This window comes from Rana temporaria, chromosome 1 (genome assembly GCF_905171775.1).
Source record: "Rana temporaria chromosome 1, aRanTem1.1, whole genome shotgun sequence".
Classification (NCBI taxonomy): Eukaryota; Metazoa; Chordata; class Amphibia; order Anura; family Ranidae; genus Rana; species Rana temporaria.
The window spans coordinates 416,239,831-416,261,320 of record NC_053489.1 but is presented as its reverse complement, the minus strand read 5'-3'; the positions used below and the strand labels follow the sequence as shown (position 1 = coordinate 416,261,320).

Genomic DNA, 21,490 nt, shown 5'->3' with positions numbered 1-21,490 from the left:
AATGTGCATATCTTTTACTGTCATTATGTTATAGAATGGATACTCACAAGTACTTTTAGTCTAATGCAATATACTGACCATTAGAGCCAATAAAGCAGTCTAGAATTGGAGTAATATTGAGCCTTTTTTTATAGTACAAGCATTTGAACTGATAAGAAAAATTATCACAGGGATGGGGGGGGAACAAATTCAGGAAAATAACTTTTGGATTTCTTCCTTTCTAGCAAAGTTCACTGGGACTTGTGGCCACTATAAGGCTAAGGATATATATTTTGTTCCCATACTGGATGTGATATTTAGCAGAAATTGTGCAGCTGATGCATTACCACTGATGCTGTCCTATTGCTTCAATACAGGCAGCCCAGGTGCAAGAAAGGCTTTAAGGAAGTTTCCATCATCATAGGAATATTCAGATGGCAAAGATAATATTTCACAAATCCCCATACCCTCAACTTGTGATGGCTTTATTCTGATATTTTAGATGCACTCACACCTGCCTGCTGCCATTCCTGAGCAAGCTCTGCACTGGTGGTGCCCCGATCCGGCAGCTGAATCCTGAAACTGTCCTGGCGCTTGCTGGACTTTCTTGGACGCCCTGAAACATTCTTCACAAATGCAGTGGAAATGTTTTTTTATGGGATTAAGTTTGTTTTCATAGCAAAGAGGGACTTTGCAATTCATCTGATCACTCCTCATAACATTCTGGAGTATATGCAAATTGGCGTCATAAACACTGAGGTAGCAGACTTTGTGAATATATTTGGGCCATTCTTAAAACATTTACTCACGGCTGTATTTTTCTTTAGTGATTTCTGAGAGCCGGTTCACACTGGGGCGACCTGGAATCCGACTTCAAGTCGCGCAGTTGAGAAAATGATTGGAAGTGAATGGGAGCCGTCTTAATGCACACTACTGAAGTCGCTCCGACTTTAGAAAAGGTTCCTGTACTACTTCAATCTGACTTGTAGGCAACTTGTACCCATAGATTTCAATGGAAGTTGCCTCAGTCTGATCACTGTCTTAACTGAAGCAACAATACAGGAAGAGAACATACATTTCTCATGCAAACCCCTCCCTCCCACAGAGCTGATTGTTGTTGTTGTTTGGCCACTGGGAAGCCTCCTGTCTTGGAGGCAACTTGAAGTTGCCTTGTAAGTTGCCTGATGATTCATACTCAAGTTGTGTCCAAGTTGCCTCCAAAAGTCGTGCTGGAAGTCGTGTTGCCCCAGTGTGAATGGGCTCTAAATGTGTGTGTGTGTGTGTGTGTGTGTGTGTGTTTTTCTTACCTGCTCTGTGCAATGCTTTTGCACAGAGCAGCCCCAATCCTCATAAGTCCCCTGCCTGCACTCCTGCCTCCTCCCCCCTAGACCAGTGCCTCCATAGCAACCCCCTTGCTATGGGGGCACTGGTGCATGCTTGTTGCAGAGCACAGCTCTATACGTCCATAAGACACACAGAGCTGTGGCTCAGCCCCACGCATGCTCTCGCTTCTTGGACTTCCTGGCTGTGATTGACCGCAGTGTGAGCCACTGGCTCCCGCTACTATTACAGCTAATGAGAGAGAGAGAGACCTGGGACTACTGTGTACATACCGTGTTTCCCCGAAAATAAGACCTAGCAGGATTTTCGGGGAGGACTGCAATATAAGCCCTACCCCGAAAGTAAGCCCTAGTTTAAAGTAGTTGTAAAGTGCTAGAATCCTCACTAATGCCGTGTTCTATAGTGTGGAAGGTGTGTGTTTGCTGTAGTCTGCTTTAATCGGGTACCTTCTTTTAGTGCCGCTATATGATCTCCAGCTGCTCTCCCCTTCTCTTCTTCTGGCTGTCAGTGGGGGATCTCGACCCCCTCCTCTATTTGAATTGCCAGAGCGGGTCACGGAAGCGCGGCTCAGCTAATCTTCATGCTCTCCCCTTATCTTCTCCTGACTGCCAGCGGGGGATCTCGACACCCCCTTTCCCCTGCATTGCTCGGTGCGGCAATGAAAGCGCCGTTAATCTAATCTCTGCTGCTCTCCCCTTATCTTGTTCTGACTGTCAGTGGGGGAACTTGACCCCCCTCCCTCTGCATCGCTCGGTGCGGGCAATGAAAGCGCTGTTCATCTGACCTCTGATGCTCTCTTTTTTTTCTCCTGACTGTCAGTGGAGGATCTTGACCCCCCTCCCTCTGCATTGCTCGGAGCAGGTCATGGAAAGTGCCTCACTCTTCTCCCCTTCTCTTCTCCTCCTATCAGGAGGGGATCTCGGCACCCTCTTCTGCAGTGCTCAGTGCAAGGAAGACGGCTAAGGCAAGTCATGGAATGCTTTAGGAAGGTGAGACATACACATTTTGGATTGTATTGCTGTGGTGGCAAGGATTTTGTCAGTTTACAAGCACTTTTGCTATTATTAACACTTGGCACATTGCATAGCAAGCCCTACCCCGAAAATAAGCCCTACTGTGTTTTTGGTGACCAGAATTAATATAAGACCCGGGCTTATTTTCGGGGAAACACGGTAGCTGGATTGAGGGGTGAATATTGGGGGGGCTGTGGAAGGGAGCAGCACATAGGGAGGTGTGTGTGTTTTTTTTTTTTTTTTTTTAAATCTTCATGCATAGAAAAAACTTCAGCCTACAACTTTATGCTGCACTGAAGAGAAAAATTAAGCTGTTGTCCAGTTTTGGTGGCTGTCTATATGGGTTTTTACTGTTCCTCTCGCTGAGTTCATCTTTCAGCCTAATGGGAATGAAAACACAAGATTTTTCTCTGTCCTATTGGCTTTATGTTGAAACCATGAAAATGTTACAAAAAAATGTATGTAACGTAAAATTAACGTCACTATAATCGTTGTTTTTTCATATTTAAAGTCAAGCCTTCAGCCTATGTTGTACAGGCTTCTGAAATTGCTTTCTCTGATGTGACCTTCTCAAAGTGTGCATTAAAAGCTGTATCATGTCAGAGCCTGCCTTATTTTGGATGGAGGATGTCCAGCATTGTCTAATTCTTTCCTCCCAGCCTTACTGTCTTTGCCTATCCTTTTTTCATTTGTTAGATTTCAGCCCAAGTGATAATGGATGCTCATATGTGGTAATTACCTAGGGCAGACTAAATGCAAATACAGTCTACCTAGGAATGTACGCCCCTGATTGACATCCATCAATCAAGGCATTTTGGTATTGGCATAACTTCCAATAGCCAGAACTTGCTTGGTCTGGGTTGATGGCTCTGAGACAGGGTGCTATGTTGAGCACCCTGCTGGCCTCTCCAACAAGCCACAATCTGCTTGCATTGCGTATAGAAGCGCAAGGAACCAGTTTATGAGGTCATTGGGTTTAAAATAAGGTATTTAATGGAAACACAAGCTTTATTTGGAAATGTCATTGATATGTTGCTTGTGGGGAAATTTAGCGGTATGCATTGCTGTCTAATATCAGAATTTATTTCTTGCAGGTTCGGCTGTTTGGCAGTTGATTGCATCTTTCTTGAAGCTTCCCATCTCTGGAACGCATTGCATTGTCGGAGCAACAATTGGATTCTCCCTGGTTGCCATCGGTACACATAGCGTGCAGTGGATGCAGCTTGTCAAGATTGGTAATTGACATTTCCTTTATTGAGTGAGGGTATGTGGAATACATTTCAAGAAATATCTGGGCTAAACATAGTGTATGTGTCACAATATATAGTGCGGAAGAGGTTTTATTTCAGTTACAATTATCTTCCCTAAATGCGCAACATTCACTCACATGTACTTGCTGTAGGTAGGAGACATGGTATCAAGAATGAATATAATCTATTCGGAAAGACGCACTTTATTCTATCTTTTTATATAATTGCACTTTTTTGGCATGCAATTTACTATTTTTGTCTAGTTTTATGTGAGCACAAAGGCATCTTTATATGGGGGTCACTTGCCTGATCCCACTCTGCCTTTTTTTTTTTGGCCTAAAACAAGTCATACAGCAGATAGTATAAATTGATATTAATGACTATATAAAAGAAGTAGATGTATAGGCATTTACTTTGTGATCAGGTCTCTCTGGCCTATTTAGAGTCAAGTTGCCTGATTTTTGGATGTATTTGTATTTGGTGACTGTGCAGAACTAATGGATGATGAAGTGGAAATATATTTAGGTCAGATGCATTCATTTTGGAACTAGATTTTCTTTTGCACCTATTAGCATTTAAGTGGATATTGATCAGGCGGGACTCTCTGATGCATCTTGCAGGTAGCTTGTTTATCTTGGCATGACCCAACCTGTCATAAAAAGGGAAACCATACCATATCTAATGTTCACAAGCAAATTTTTAGGCAATGGTTGATTTAGTGTAGGAAACGAGACACCTATAAGGAGTGTAGCCTAAGGGCCCTTTCAAATGGGGCGGATCAGTAATGATCCGCCTCTGTGTGTCCGTCAACGCTCAGCTGGGATCCCCCGTAAAATCCCCGCTGAGCCGTCGGCTGATAGGGCGGTCCCCGCACACTGTTCAGGGACCGCCCTGTCTTTTCTCCGCTCTCCCCTATGGGGGGATCGGATGAACACGGACCGTATGTCCGTGTTCATCCGATCCGCAGACGGAAGAAAAATAGGATTTTCTTCCGTCCGCAAAATCGGATCTTTGCGGAGGCGGGTGATTACGGGTGTCAGCGGATGTTCACCCGCTGACACCCGCAATCACATAGGGACCAATGTATGTCCCGTTTTCATCCGCAAACGGATGGATGAAAATGCAGACATACGGTCCGCACATGTGAAAGGGGCCTTAGCCATGTGTCAGAATTTTTGTGTAATAAAGTGTTTTGCTCAAACCATCTCCCAACATTTTGTGGTAGGTTTATAAGCTCAGCAGTTACATGGACTAGGAAAGTCTATAATGGCTCTGAGGATTTTTCCTGTCTGTGGGCTTCTTCACATCAAATGATATTTCCTCTTCAAGTAAATTTGAATTTTCTTTTCATCTCTTCTTTGCCACTAAACCCTTGGCTGGAGTCCTTTAGATCTTAATGTATTACTCGATGGCTGAGGTTTATTTATATCTTGGCATCCGTTAACTGTAGCCAACCTCCTCAGATGTGATGAAACACTTGTTGCAAAAAAGAGGATGTAAAAAAAAAAAAAATAATTCAAGTATGAGACATGTCTGTTAGATCAAGTATTAGGCTCCATGCACACTGGCTTAAAAAACTTTGCTTCTACATGAGTTTTTTGTTTTGTAAATAAATAATTTTTCTCCTTCACTAATGGGCACTGATGGGGCTGCCCTGGTAATCGGGACCTTGATGGTCAGTGTAGATGTCCCCTGTGTGGATTGCTGCTTATCAGCTCTCCTCTTCTGATGCGGTGTCAGCATGAGGAGACGATTTGCTGATAACCGGCAAATCCTGTTTACGCTGTGATTGAACACAGCTGGTCACATGGTAAAGAGCTGCTGTGATTGGCTCTTTACCCCGATCTGTGATCAGCTGATTACAGATCACTGCCAATGCTTGAGCACGGGAAGAAAGTCATAACGCAATGGCAATGTGCAACCGCACTGTAACTGTCATTCGGCTATATTGTGGTCATGAGGAGGTTAAAACACTAACTTTTTTTTTTTTTTTTCTCTCCACCATTTTTTCAACTTTGCTCTGAAGTTGATGTCTCATAATTTGGTTTCCATTTTCACCTGAAGCTTTCACAGAAGCAGCATGTTGGTATGCATCAGGCTCTGCTTTTCTGTATAATTTTTTTCTTTTTATAGGTCATTTCCTGTGATATGGTTTCCCTCTAGGCGCACATTCAGCTGGTTAGTGCAAACATGATGGGTGTTGGAAATGGGGATCTACTGATATAGTTTTTTCGGTACGATACCGACATTTTGGCCACCTCGCCTGCTGATGGTTGATATATTTTGACAATATTTTGTACATTTAAAAAAAAAAAAAAAATGTACACTGTCATTTTACATTTATCTTTTTGTTTATCTCTGTTATTGATGTCACAATGAACTTAAACATCCCTTGTGACAGTAATAGGCAGTGGTGAGTACTCTTTATGGAGAGATCAGGGGTCTAAAAGACCCCCAAATCCCTCCTCTGCATCCTTTTTTAAATTTAATAGCAGCCGAGCGGCTGCTGAGCCGCATCGGCTGTTGTTGCAATAAAGCCGACTGTCCGTGCTAAAGAACGGTACCGGGGTGATGCCTGCAGCGATGCAACCTACCAGCTCAACACTTGTGCTGATTCAAGAAAAATATACTAGCAGTTATTAGTCAGAAAATTGTGGGGTAAATGAGGTCTTGTGATATCTGAGACTTACTATTGCGTGCTTGGGCCTCTAGCTGGTAGTAGTTGTGCTAGCTGAAGCTACAGGAATGAAAGGCAGGGATGTTAAATATTCACCATGATTATCTGTATCCCTAACTCTAAAGAAAGAAGACTTTGCCAAGACGGAGTTGAAATATGAGCAGCAGTTTTGTACTGAGATTTTTTTTTATTATTATATAATAAAAATATTTTTTATTTTTATATAGAATGGATTTAATTTTCTTTATTGGCTTTACAACTAAAAGTATAATTAGGATAACACAGGAATATTTAAATTGTCTTTTATATTTCTGTAATTTGAAGTATTAGGCTTTTATTGTCCTTATTTATCAGTAGTAAGATAAGCATTGCTTGAATATACCTGATGCCAATCTCTTGATTTTATTAATTGTTTGCCTTTTTGAGCATCACAACTAAATTTCCACATTTTGACAAGAGAAGAGTTTGGACTTTAACACGGCCTATTGCATAATATGGCATGTAATCAAGGTTGAACCCACACCAAAGTAACGCTGGGGCAATTTGTACAGTGATCTGATTTTGCATGCTAGGTTGAATGCGTGTTTTTAATTGGTGACGAAATTATATTGTGCATTGTTTTAATTTTAAGCATATGGAATGTAATTTTTTTTTATTTTACTCTTGAATCTCCATTGCAGTTGCTTCCTGGTTCATTTCACCCCTGCTATCCGGCCTGATGTCTGGTGCTCTCTTTTTGTTGATTAGGTATTTCATCTTGAATAAGGTAAATCCCATTAATATCCTTACACTTGTTTAACATATTACTTTTTACAGCTAAGTGCAAGTGGAGTCTTTAAACTTGCACTAAAGTGAGTAGTGCTGTATTTGCTGCTTACAGCAGTATTAAACCCCCAAAAAATGAATATTTATTATGTTGCAGCTAACCAAGTCTTAGATGTGATAGCTGCATTTGTTTTCTTTTTTTTAAGGTGGAACTTCAGTCATTTGTTCATCTTTCCATTTATTAAATCTTCTGCCCTTGTTTTAACTTTGGACAGTAAAACATTTTTTTTTCTGCCAGTAAATACCTTATACAGCTTACTTCCTGTTTCTTGTCTGGTAAAAGGCATGGGCTTATGACATCATGCACAGCAGCTCTCTTGGGAGAGATTGCCAGGAAGGGAGGGGGGATGAGTCATATGAGGGCCAATGAGAGCTGCAGAGCTGGAGATGTGCCTCTGTAAATCCAGGAAGTGAACAGGCAGCAGCTTCAGCTGCCCACAGTTAAAATGGTTGAAGCCAGAGTCGGTCGAGGGAGATTTCTGCAGCATTTTTGGCAAGTACAGAAATCACATTATATATACAATTCATATGCAAAGTGGTTGGAGGGAAGCTTCAGAATTGCAAAGATGTTTGTATTACAAATTATGTGAGCATACTGCAGTTCCTCTTTAAGATTTTTATTTTTATTTTCACCAAATGATCCTGCCAGTAAGTTGACAAAATGTCCTGCAGATGTAGCCGAGGGTTAAGACAAACCATTTACCACTGACATGGGTACTTGTGATTTAAAAATATTTTATTCATTTATGTTAAACCTTTATCACAAAATGAAGAAAAAAAAAAAGTTTACTGTAACTGCCTAAAAAGTATGAGCTGGTGTTTGGCTTTAATTCGTTAGCTTAGCAGATTTAAATACACTACACTAACACTTCCAACAGACTGACAATACTACGGTCCAAATGCTGCCTGTTGCTTGTGAATCCGCAACTGACCGCACCTAGTCCACTTCTTCCCTGATTGACGCCACTGCCAGGACATCCCTTTTTATATAACCTGTTCCACTCCCTTCAAGCCAAGTTTTTTTCATAGTGTCCATTGGTAGATGGAAGTCTACTCTCTACTGAGAAAAACTTGCTTCTTTCTGGATTGGTTGACTCCTCCTTTGAGCCTATGGGAGCCTGGAAGAAAAAGTGGGGTGGACCTGTAATGTTGCTTCAGGCTCTAGATCCTGAATAGGCACTTGCCTTTAAAAATGGTGCATCGTGTCGAGTTAGTCACAACCCGTTATACAGGGCCATGGTCCATTAGCTGGTGGAGCCCTGTACCTAAAAGCCCCTTTGGCGTTATTTCTTTTAATGTGGGCAAAGCCAGGATGAGGACCATGCATATTTCTCTTCCGTTCATGGACGGACACAGCAGCCTTTGACCTTAGGGTTATATGCGCTTCCTTCAGGAGAGTTTAGGCAGAAACAAAGCACTTTAAGTGTTAACAACACTTTCCTCAGTGCAGCTCCTCCCAGGGGGCGTGGTTCCCTAGGTATAACCCACACCCTGCTGTGTTGTTTTCCCACCCCTCAAAATTTTTGACACTGCTTGGGGACGTCCCTAAGGTCAAAGGCTGCTGTGTCCGTCCATAAACGGAAGAGAAAATAGGATTTTTGTACTCGCCGTAAAATCCATTTCTCTGAGTTCATGGACGGACACAGCACCCAGCCCTCCTTTGGTTTGTACTGCTTGTTACGAACTGGAAGCTGCTAGAGCATGGTGTGGGTTATACCCGGGGAACCACGCCCCCTGGGCGGAGCTGCACTGAGGAAAGTGTTGTTAACACTTAAAGTGCTTTGTTTCTGCCTAAACTCTCCTGAAGGAAGCGGATATAACCCTAAGGTCAAAGGCTGCTGTGTCCGTCATGAACTCAGAGAAATGTATTTTACGGTGAGTACAAAAATCCTATTTTTGCTCCTGTGAAGATGATGATCTGCTGCAGTAAGTGCGGGCTTGCAGCCCTTTTCTAGACCTAGTTGCTGTGCTCCAATCCCCTGGGGTTTAGTAGAAGGCTGGTTGCCACATTTTAAAAGTATGTTGCCGCTATAGGCAGAAGTCAGTTTAGGCCCACCTTTTTATTATATTTAGCACCATTTTCCCTGTTCTGTGACTCATCCTGTATTTCCTGAAGCCACCAACAGGGGACACCATTGCACTTGTGTTCGTCTCGATCTCCTGAGTTTGCTGCACATGTGCACACCATTTTTTATTTATTTTTTCCTCATGGCATGCAAGGACCTATACTACAGCACAAAGATCCATGGACATTTCCTGGCTTTCAAATGCTTGCATGTGCCTGGCACAGATGCCATTAACCCTTTCCACTCCACAATGAGTATCCCTTTGGAGAAATCTAGCACTACACACAGTAGAGCGAAGGCACAGAGACACTGTCAGGGGGCTTGCTGGCTCTCAATCAGCTTACAGCTCAGGATCGGATAATCTTTTGCCACAAGGCTATATTTTTTTCCATTCTGATCACTGTCCTCCATCTTCCTCTGTCATCTATTGTGACCACCTGTGCACACGCTTCCACCTATCTAGAGAGGAGCTTTCAGGCACTATGTCTGAGTCAATGGGGCGGCTCTCAGCCGTTGATCCAATTTGGGCAATTGCATCAAGACAAAGACTCATTCCCCAGCCGAAGGTGGTTTGCACTTTGGCTGAGATTGGGTAAAGTTCCTTTCGTCCCTTTTGGACCCGAAGCTTAAAGTCTGAGCCTGGAGTATGTGGACCTTCAAGCTAGCCATGTCTGGGTCCAAGTCATCCTACCAATGAGGGTAGCCCTCACTTGCCAGATGGGAGTGTTTAGAAGTCATCTTAGCCATCTGCTCCAATAAAAGCTCACATTCTGGGTCCAGAGTATAATTTTCAGGTGCTGCAAACTAAAGATTTGGACTCTGCTTCTCCCCCCACTAAAACATGCAAATCTCCATGCTTTTTTACAATGAGTTCTTGCACAGGGGGTTGGCATCCCAGTTCCAGCAAATGAACAATTCCAAGGATTCTACTTGAACCGGTTCACTGTTCCCAAGGCTAATGGAGGCACTTTGCCTATTCTGGTTCTAGAAACTTTCCATTCATTCCTGCAAGTCCAAAAGTTCTGTATCAATTGTTGCTCATCTACTAGGGGACCTTTCCCTTGCCTCCTAACCAATGCTGGACAATCTCTCCTGTTAAAGGACCAGTCCACCCAAACTCTATCCTAGGTACAGACTGCAATTAATTGGATGGATCCCTAACTTCCCAAAGATATTGTTGGACTCATCAATTGGAGTACCTGGTCCTGATATTGGACACCAACTCTGTCTGGGATTCTTCTTACTCTGTTCCATCTCCTGTCCCTCCTCTTCTGTGTTCGGGCTCTTTGTCCCATAGCCAACCTTTGATTTGTGCCTGCATTGGAACCATGGACCTTATGGTAGCTTCTTTGAGGCAGTGCCTATGCCCAATTTTACTCTGGAAAGCTGCAACTCAACTTTCTGGTTGCTTGTGACAAACAAACTTTGGTCTTTTAGACCTCCCTATGCATCTGAGCAGGAAAGAGAGACCCTTGATATGGTTGGATTTCTGTGAGGGGCCTTTACTATTGTTGCGCAAGGATGAGCTTGTTTTGAGGCCTAAAACTTTTTTTTTTTCTTTTAACTCCTGAGGTGGTTTCCTTCTTCCACCTTTTTAAAGTGGTGGTAAACCCTCACATATACCCAGTGAACAGCCTCAGGTGATGCAGAGATTAAACAAATCCCCCCTACCTGTGTATTTATATGCAGTCTCGAAAGTCTTTCTTCATCTGTCAGCGGCACAGAGAAGAGGCTGAAAGACTGTGGTTACTGTGTGAGAGTTGATTGGAGGTAAGGAACACGCCCCCCCCCATATCACAGAGAAGAACTGTGTTGTGAATAGACAAGCTCCATTTTTGAGCTCTTCTCTCATGTGCCTTCTCAGAAGTGACTCATGCTGAAGCACCAGAGAGAGACTACACTTAGAACTTTGGAGAGAGATCAGTAAACACTGCAAATGTGTGCTTGGTTCAAATTCTATCACTAAGGTTTACAACCACTTTAAACAGGACATCATTCTTCCCTCCTTATGTTCTGTTCCAAAACATCCCAAGGAAATTTCTCTCCAGGGGTTCATCAGGTACACCTCATTAGAGTCTACTGCCTCGTTTCCACTGATTGGTTCGGTACAGTACGCTATTTTGGGTTTTTCCATTATGAAAGTGTGCCATAAAACCGAACCGTACCGCACCATTCTGGGTCCTGCTTCAGATGTGGGGCTATAGAAAATGGAATGGTTCGGTTAGGGCGGAGCTACAATACATTCCACTCTGCTAAATCTTGGTGCTTAATGGACTTGCGTAGCTTCAGACATGCTGAGTCTGCTAAAACCTGTTCTTGACTCATTATGTGGTCCTGTTAGTGTTTGTTTGCTGTGCTGCCCACCCCCGCAATTGGACTGATTTTGAACACCCCATTGTAAAGACTAAAAATCTTCTGTACTGTACATATGTCTGAAGTTTGCAACCACTGTCAATATTTTAAACACTTGTCATATATCTATATATTTTGGGTTTTAAGTTTTCTATGATTGGATCTGAAATACCTTTTTTGTTTTATTTCTTTCAGGAGGATCCAGTGCCTAATGGGCTGCGAGCACTCCCAGTATTTTATGCTGCTACAATAGGAATTAATGTATTTTCTATTTTATTTACAGGGGCACCATGTAAGTAATTTTATTTCATAGACTTAAAGGGTAACTCCACTTTTGTAAATATAGCAAAACAAATGTGTGTGTGTGTATGTATGTATATATATATATATATATATATATATATATATATATATATATTCGTAAACTGCTGCTACACAAGCCATATTTTAAAATTTTATGTTTGAAAAAGGCGAATTTTTTATATCTGTAGCCACTGTATTCTTTTGTAGTAATAATGTAATATGGCTGCCTGCAGACTAGTTAGTGAACTTCCCCAGAAATATCCTTTCCTGCTTGTGTGATTTACTCACTGATTCTCCCATAAGTCTGCACTATGATGCAAGTAAAATTTTAGGCATCCTCTGCAATAGGAACTATATTTTTTTATTAAGAAAGTAATATATTTCCTGCGAGTCTCGATCAACCCAAAGCCTAATAAATATCTCTAACCAACTGCAAATGTTGCACACGTCTCATAAGCTTGTGCACATAGAAAAAAAAAATAGTAAACTTTACGCTACGCTTCGGAATATTACACAATAAATGCCTGCTGAAGATTAAAACAAACACATGTAGTGTTTAATGTGACATAGATGTGATGTGACCAAAATAAAAACAATAATTATGTCAATTAAAACATTAATAATACAATTCTCATGTGCATCCAAGTGCTTTGTTAGACAGATATGTGTCTGGTGGTATATAGGGAACAACACTAGTCCCACTTTAAATAGCAAAATGCTATTGTGCAAAAACAAGTCTTTTTATAAGACAATGCTGTGATGGCACTGCTGACATGCTTATAAATCCATGAGTCTGAAAATAATTGACAGGTGTTGCAGATCATTTATTGGTGCTCTCATTCCAGTGACCCCCTAGGTATTAAATTCTCTCCTTGGAGCGTACGACTTGGCGATTATGCTCAGTCAGTACACGCTTGTGAACCACCCCTGGGTTCTATAATGGTAAGAGGATCCTGGGCTTCCCATGCAGTATCTCGGGAATAATGGGGAATAAAAAGCCTTGATAGTGTGATATCGCTTTAAACAAATAAGAACAAGCCCCCCAGTGGGGTACTCGCATGTCCCAGGTGCGTTGGTGCACCACTCTGTGTATGGCATGAAATATTACAGCGGCTGGTTTTGGAATGGTGTATGTTTTCCTCCGAAGCAGGTAAACTGGCTGTCGTGTCGTCCTGGGGCCAGAACGACACGACAGCCAGTTGACCTGCAGAGATCCACAAATGATATTCTTTAATCTAACGCTGCAAGTGCCAGACACAGCTGGAGCTCGGAGGACATCAACATGAGTGCCGTTCCTTGTATGTCCGGCCCTGAGGGCAGACAGGGTTGTGTGGGAGACATTGGCAGAGCTAAGCTGCACTGTCAGCTGTGCTTCTGTTTCCAAGTGACAGTAGATAGTGGTGGGCTCAGGGCCAGTGCCAGAGGTTGCAGAACTCTGTTCTGCCACAATTTTAGCTATAAAAAAGCACAGATTTAAAGTATTCCTTTTATGTTTATACCCTAATTTGTCATATCATGTACTGCTCACATGGTAGGTGGTGCATTGTACTCCTTAATTCAGTGCTTTATTCAGTTATGAGTGTTCAAATATGTGTGCGTATGGCAAGTTTTATTTTTGTACACCGTAGAGTTGTAAAATAACATTTTTGTTTTCTCTTTTTGCAGTACTGGGAATGCACACCTTTCCAGTGTGGGCCACCGCTCTGATATCTGTAGGCGTTGCCATCTTATTTGCTTTAGTAGTCTGGTTTTTCGTTTGCCCATGGCTGAGAAAGAAAATAGCAAGTATGCGTTATTTTTTTACTTTTTTTTCATGGTTCTGTTTTTATGAAAAAGCAATAATATTATTCCTGCTATGAAATGCCTATCCCTAGATTCCTTAAATTTTTATGTGCTTAGCCCAGTTCCAAGGTAGTTTTAGTACATTTAACTCTCATACTATGACCTTAAAATGACAGACTAACTACATAATGTCAAATTTAACTGTAACCTTTTAGGTGGAAAATCGCCTAATTATGGAATTTTATACTCGTGACCATTTATAACATGTATGCTGGAAGAATCGGGAAAACTATGAGCTCATGTTTGGTGGTAGCAAGTACAAACTATGGTGTGGAGTTGATTCATTAAACATAAATAAAGTTCACTTTGCAAGAAAGATTGCACTCTGTAAGGGTACCCAGAGCTTAGTAAATGTGGTGAAACTTCACTTTGCAAAGAATACCCAATCACCCGCAAGGGGGGAAAAAAATCTGCTTACACATGATTGGATGATGTAAGTTAGCCTTGCCTTTTGTAAATCGGCCCGCTATGTTATTCCCAGTAGCTTGTGTTCAAATTTTTTTTGGTTACATTTTTCATAGGCATTTGTAATTTACCATACAGTAATGTTTCAAGACTGCTTCTTTTCATAACCTGAGGTGTTTGGTTTTGATTTTCTTACATATTTTAGTCTCAAGCTGCCCAAGCATCAGTTGTAGGTCTGAAACAGAAATCTTTAAATTAGAAGTTGAAGTAAGGATTTCTTTAAACTGACCCTTAAAAGATACAGAAGTCCTGAAAAGTCCAACTCGCGGCTGGAGAAACTTTTGTTCTGATAACCTGGTTTTAGCAAGAAGGGAAAAAAACTGATCATTATCTCTCTCGGTCTCCTTTTCTCCTAATTGTATAGTAAGGGACACAGGCAGAGTATTCCTACACCATGGGTTATAGGCGTGTACCTTCAGGAGATTGGACACTGGCAAAGCTTTAGAAGGACACATCACCTGGGCGCTTCTTTTTTTAAAGACCTACAACACTCTGGGAGTGTTGGTGGGACCTACCCCACTAACAGTTTTGTGCTAGTGTCTAAAGAGGAGGAACCTTTTTCTCCTTTAATGTAGAAAATCTTCCTTAACTTAACTATATTTGGTCTTTTTTTTTTTTTTTTTTTTATTCTTCATTGAAGCCCTCACTTTTTTTATGCCAGCACAGGCGTGGATCTGGATTGGCACAACTTTAGTAAAAGCTTGGGTGCTATACCCAGACCACATGCTGTAACGATGGCCTGTATGGTTGCTTCAGGCACTGGCTCCTGCATAGGTGCTCAACTTGACACTTTGTGCAATCTATTGAGCTGAGCACAGGGAGGGCCATGGTCCATTGCAATGAAACCCAATCTCTGCGTATCCCATTGGGGATATGCCTATAGTGACACGTGAAGCCTGGACTTCATGACAGTGGACTGTAAATAGACAGGTAAGGCAGGGTCACTCTGTATTTATGACCGTTGCTGTTAAAACGGGACTATGATTAGATTGTATCTACTTTGCAGTATAAACTTTTCTAACTTGTGTTAAATTTCAACCACTTAGAGCTCAGTTCTAAGTGGATCGCCAAGAGTCCATGGATAAAGTTGTGGAGAAGTTTACAGTAGGGTTGGGTTATATAAAAAAAAAATATATATATATATATATATATCTCCCAAGCTTTGAACATCTCACAGAGCACTGTTCAATCCATCATCCCAAAATGAGTATGGCACAACTGTAAACCTACCAAGACATAACCGTCCACCTAAACTGATAGGCTGGGCAGGGAGAGCATTAATCGGAGAAGCAACCAAGAGGCCCATGGTAACTCTGGAATAGCTGCAGAGATCCACAGCTCAGGTGGGAGAATCTGTCCACAGGACAACTATTAGTCATGCACTCCACAAATCTGGCCTTTATGGAAGAGTGGCAAGAAGAAAGCCATTGTTGAAAGCAAGCCATAAGAAGTCCTGGTTGCAGTTTGCAAGAAGCCATTGCGAGAAGAACTTTTTGGCCTAAAAGCAAAACGCTGTGTGTGGCGGAAAACTCGCACTGCCCATCACCCTGAATACACTATCCCCACCATTAAACATGGTGGTGGCAGCATCATGTTGTGGAGATGCTTTTCTTCAGCAGGGACAGGAAAGCTGATCAGAGTTGATGGGGGAAGATGGATGGAGCCAAATACAGGGCAATCTTGGAAGAAACCCTGTTAGTCTGTAAAAGACTTGACTGGGGCGGAGGGTCACCTTCCAGCAGGACAACCACCACAAACATACAGCCAGAGTTACAATGGAATGGTTTAGATTATGTGTTAGACTGGCCCAGTCAAATCCAATAAAAAATCTGTGGGAAGACTTAAATTGCTGTTCACGGACGCTTTCCATTCAATCTGACAGATCTTGAGCTATTTTGCAAAGAAGAATGGGCAAAAATGCCACTCTCTAGATGTGCAAAGTTGCTAGAGACATCCCCAAAAAGACTTGCAGATGTAATTGCAGCGAAAGGTGGTTCTTCAAAGTATTGACTCAGGGGGCTGAATACAAATGCACGCCACACTTTACAGCTATTTAATTTGTACAACATTTTGAAAAGCATTTATAATTTTACCTTCTACTTCACAATTATGTGTGACTTTGTGTTGGTCTATCACATCCAATAACAATAAAATACGTCTACATTTTTGGTTGTAACATGACAAAATGTGGAACTTTTTCAAGGGGTATGAATAATAATTCAAGGCACTGTATGTGATCTAAGCCTCAATGTTGAGTCATTCTCCCTTGTGTATAAATAAATGAACGAATCAAAAATAAATATATACTCTTCAGGGAGTATCTAGTATTAAGCCCTCTGCACCATCTTGCGCCTTCTTGGAACCTGGACTTGTATTCTCTCCACCCTGCAGAACCATGCCTTTGAACCTCTGTGGTATTCCCTAGGCCTAGAGGATCTCTTATGCAAAGTAGCCTTGCTAGGTGTGTTTGTGGCATGGTAACCCCTTCCTGTGAAGAGCTTTCCTTATACTTCACAATGACAAAGTTGTCTTATGCCCAAGGCCATCCCTTTCTTCTAAATGTGGTCTCGGCATTCTACCACAACAAAGGCATTGTCCTCTCATCCTTCTGCCCTGCTCCTTGGCATCTTAAGAAATTTTGCTCTACATTGCTTGGATGTGGTCAGAGCCATTAGAGTATGCCTCGAGGATACTGCTCCAGTCAGACGTATGGATTCCCAGTTTGTGATGGTTTCTGGCCCTCGCAATGGACACTCTGCTTCAACGTACACCATTGCACAATGGTTATGAAATCTGATTGGAAGAGCAATATGGTACATTCTAAATAAGGAAATCTCTTGCTGTGCTATTCCACCAGATTGGTGGGACGTTCCTGTTAATTTTCGCACCAAGCTTCTGTTGCCCAGTTGTGTAAGGCTGTCGCCTGGTCTTCTGTTCATACTTTTTCAGAGTTTTACCAGGTTGGCCTCCAGTCATCTGCTGATGCAGCTTTTGCCGCAAGATTCTCTGAGGTTGGCGCTCCTCACTCTTGTTCCTGTTAGCATAGTACTGTTTGCCATATTGTTGCCCACCCTTCCTGTTCATTTCCTGGGTATGTGCCATGGTGTAGGAGTACTCTGCCAGTGTCCTGTACAGTATGATTGAGGTAAGAATTTTGACTTGACTGTAATTTCCATATCTTCTTCTTTTTTTTATTTTTTTATTTACTCCGTATTGCGTGCTAGAAAATGGAGCACTCAGAGCAGGGTAGGGCTATAGGGCCATGTCCTCTAAAGCTTTGCCAGTGTTAAATCACTGGAAGGTATATGCCCATAAACCATGGTGTATGAATACTCTCTCCGTGTTTTGTAATTCGTTGTGGAATTTACAGGCAAGTCAAAATTCCTCTTTTTCTAGCACCCCTTTTCAGTAAAAAAATGTATCGTGTGTGTGTGTGTGTGTGTATGTATATGTGTGTGTGTGTATGTATATATATATAGTGTGTGTGTGTGTGTGTGTGTGTGTGTGTGTGTGTGTGTGTGTATGTATGTATATATATATATATATATATATATATATATATATATATATATATATATCTATATATATCATTGCCATTATTATTTTCTGTGTATAATTATATCTGTAAGAAGTCATATTTGTTCAGGAAGTACTGTTGAGCTTGTGTAGTTTCTTTTGTAATAATATAAATGCATTTCCGTTACTTGATGTTTGTGCAGGTCGCTTAAAGAAAGATGCACTGTCCCGTATATCGGAGGAAAGCCTTGATAAAATCCCAGATGAAGATGCTGCTGTCTTTAAAGAGTTGCCTGGTGCAAAGGGCAATGATGAAAGTGTGGTGCCTCTTACCAGTGCCACCACTGAAGGTGCTAATGGATCTGACACATTTGCAAATGGAAACACCAGAATACCATATGGTATGACTCTTTTTAGTATATTGTATATATAATTTTGATAAGCTAGCATGTACATGTCTGGGAAATGGCCGTAATTTTTTTTTTTTTTTTTTTTTTTTTTAAGCTTTGAATTGATTTACTAGTTTGGGGATTTATGTAATATGTGATATATGCCATTCACAAAATAAGTGTATTGGTTTCATGTTTCCTAAAATATATTTTTGCGATTGGTTGTCTTGTGCTAATGCATATTGCCTTATTATTTACTTGAACTGCCAGTGTTCAGATTTAAGTGGTAATGAAGCTACATTTATGTCTGATTAAAGTGATATTAAGTGTGGTGTTTTAGCAAAAAGATGTTCTGCTTTCCTACTCTGTACAGTGGTATTGCACAGAGCGGCCCCTTATTTCCTCTTCTGGGGTTCCCCCGCTGGCACTGTAATTTTCTTCCATCTCCGGGTGCCCCTTTAGCAAGCTGTGTGCCATGGGAGCACGTACACCCCACATGCACAGCGCAGCTTGACCATTCCTCTCTCTCCCTCGCAAGATTTGACTGACAGTAGCAAGAGCCAATGGCTCCCATTGCTCTGAGTCTCCTGTGAGACCAGGAAGAGAGCGTCCAGGCTATCTCTGGAGCATGAGAAGACTCCGCTAAGTGTTTAGGAATGGGAAGAATTGGAAATACATTCTCTGCATTGAATGTAAAAAAAAAAAAATTCGAGGTAAAAACTTTTTTTTGAGTTTAGAACCGCTTTAAAAATGCCGCTTTACCTTGCATACCTTTTTTATAGTGCTGGTAAAAAAAAAATGCGTGTAAATGCCTTTTTTCCCTCTTTTCAATCTGCTTCTGTGTGGTGATGTGATGTAGAGCTTTGGTTCCCCTGTGTCATCGAATGTGTGCTGCAAGGAAAAGGAGGGAGCGCCAACAAAGGGTGGGCAAATTGACGGCTTCCAAAATTTAGCCCCGTTATAGAAGGGCTAAGACGGGGGAGCCGGAGCTTCTGCATGTGACTGCTTTAAAAAATTTCACGCCAAGTTGTTTTTTTTTTTTTTTTTTTTTTTTTTTTACACTAGCATAATGCCACACAGTGTGAGGAGTGGGGGAAGCAGTATTTTTAAGCTGATTTATGTAGCTTATACTTCCACTTTACTTGTTTTCATTAGCTTGTGGGTTGCCTTGCACTAGGATAATTGAAACCGATTTATACTGAAAGAAATCATTAGGACATGTCTTGCCATGTGTGGTTCACATATATTATGGTCTTACCTAGCAGAGCCATCTCTCTGCTGACAGAGCCCACAGGAAGGCCAATGTAAGTACATACAGTGTACACGCCTTATACCTGTTGCAGAGAAGCAGAACGTGTGGGGTCTACAGAGAGTGCTGCCAAATTGACCTTCGCTGTGTCGGGGGTCAATGTTCAATGTTTATGGGAAAGGACACCGTTTACTATGCAGTTTTTGTGTGGGAGTACAGAGTAAGGAGGAGAAACTGAGGATTGTTTGTGCTGGGTTAGAGATGCAAGGAAAAGACCAGTGTCTGGAATCTCACTAGGGAGAGGCTAATTTGTGTGCTAGGGGTTGCATCTCACTAGAGAGAGACCATTCTGTTGAGGCAGATTTCACTGCTAGATCATGCTCTGTTAAGCTAATTTCAAGGTTGTTTCTCCAACCTTGGATTCCGCTTTCTGATTGCTGTAACATTTAGTTTGATACCTGACCAAGCAGTTTCTTCTTGGCTCCCGGTCACACTATGATTTCTGATGCAGCTGCTGTCGCGCAGCAACGTTTGACAATGGAAATCACATTATTTTCTAAGGTGCCCATTTACGTCAATGCAGTGCAGTTGAGGCCTGGCGTGGCAGTAGGGGACCCGAGAAGAGGAGGATCAGGGCTGCTCTGTACATAACTGCACAGATTAGGTAAGTATAGCATGTTTGTTTAAAAAAAAAAAAAAAAAAGAAGCCTTTTAAAGGGGTTGTAAAGGTACAATTTTTTTTTTTCCTAAATAGCTTCCTTTAACTTAGTGCAGTCATCCTTCACTTACCTCATCCTTCGATTTTGCTTTTAAATGTCCTTGTTTCTTCTGAGAAATCCTCACTTCCTGTTCTATCTGTAACTCCACACAGTAATGCAAGGCTTTCTCCCTGGTGTGGAGTGTTGTGCTCGCCCCCTCCCTTGGACTACAGGAGAGTCAGGACACTCTCTACGTTGCAGAGAAAGAAGCTGTGTGCTAGTGGGCGTCCTGACTCTCCTGTAGTCCAAGGGAGGGGACGAGCATGACACTCCACACCAGGGAGAAAGCCTTGCATTACTGTGTGGAGTTAGACAGAAGAACGGGAAGTGAGGATTTCTCCTGTGGACAAAAATTCCAGTTAATGGTTACTATTTTGTAGTGGTGCTGCTTTTTATATCAGAAGGTGAAAAGGGGTAGGGTTTTAAGTCCACACAACTCTAGCACAATAATGGAATATTTTTTAATATTTAATTTGTGGTTGGAAGTCAAGCTCCATTACAGCAGCTAAGGCTTTAGTACAGAATGACTAACGGTAACTGAAATGTAACTTGTAAGTAAGTTGAAAAGTAATTTTTTTGCCGTAAACTTACGCATACAAGGTGGTTCCTTTTAATGCCACCCTGTATGTAGCATTTGGAGAAAGTAGCTCTGCCAGATTGGAGTCACTGTGCTTTGCTTCTCTGGTAATTTATTTTTAATATTTCAGTTTTGCTTGTTTTTTTCAATTTTTTTTCCTTGCAATAGGTTGACTTTAAAGTATTTTTTTTTTTTTTTTTTTTTTTTTCAGTGAATAGTGTAGAAAGCTACATTTTGATTGTGCCTTCTTTTTCTTTCTTATCAGGGAGGGCTGCTTCTATGACAAATGGCTCGGTTAGATCTCCAATCTCCAATGGTACATTTAATTTTGACGGTCACAACGTTAAAAGTGATGTTCATGTGTACCACACTGTTCACAAGGACTCAGGGCTATACAAGGACTTGTTGCACAAAATACATCTGGACAGAGTAACTGATGATCGCCCTGCGCATGACAACAACTACAGGGTTTTGAGACGCAACAATAGTTATACATGTTACACTGCTGCTATCTGTGGTATGCCTGTTCATTCAACATTCAAATCTTCAGATGTTGCAACTTCAGAAGATAGTGAAAAGTTGGTCACAGACACTGTGTCTTTTTCTAAGAAACGTATCCGCTATGACAGCTATTCTAGCTACTGCAACGCGGTGGCAGAAGCAGAGATTGAAGCAGAGGAGGGTGGAGTAGAGATGAAGCTTGCTACTGAATTAACCGACCAAAATCCAGTTCAAGATGATTCATTAGAAGAGGAGAAAGACGAGAAGGACAAGTCACAAGTTCACCTTCTTTTCCACTTTCTGCAGATTTTGACAGCGTGCTTTGGATCTTTTGCTCATGGAGGAAATGATGTCAGGTGAGAAGTAGTCAACTGCCATGTGCTGCAG

The 21,490-nt window shown here is 41.6% G+C and overlaps 1 protein-coding gene across 3 annotated transcripts in view; it reads left to right on the top strand.

The window, feature by feature from the left end:
- SLC20A2 (solute carrier family 20 member 2) overlaps window positions 1-21,490 on the top strand; it is a 174,242-nt gene that overhangs the window by 135,865 nt on the left and 16,887 nt on the right. For all 3 annotated transcript variants that reach the window (XM_040324961.1, XM_040324969.1, XM_040324952.1), the window contains exons 3-8: window positions 3,428-3,568; window positions 6,941-7,026; window positions 11,699-11,795; window positions 13,472-13,591; window positions 17,833-18,030; window positions 20,868-21,459. In XM_040324961.1, coding sequence (XP_040180895.1) covers window positions 3,428-3,568; window positions 6,941-7,026; window positions 11,699-11,795; window positions 13,472-13,591; window positions 17,833-18,030; window positions 20,868-21,459 — 1,234 coding nt within the window. The remainder of the gene's footprint in view (window positions 1-3,427; window positions 3,569-6,940; window positions 7,027-11,698; window positions 11,796-13,471; window positions 13,592-17,832; window positions 18,031-20,867; window positions 21,460-21,490) is intronic.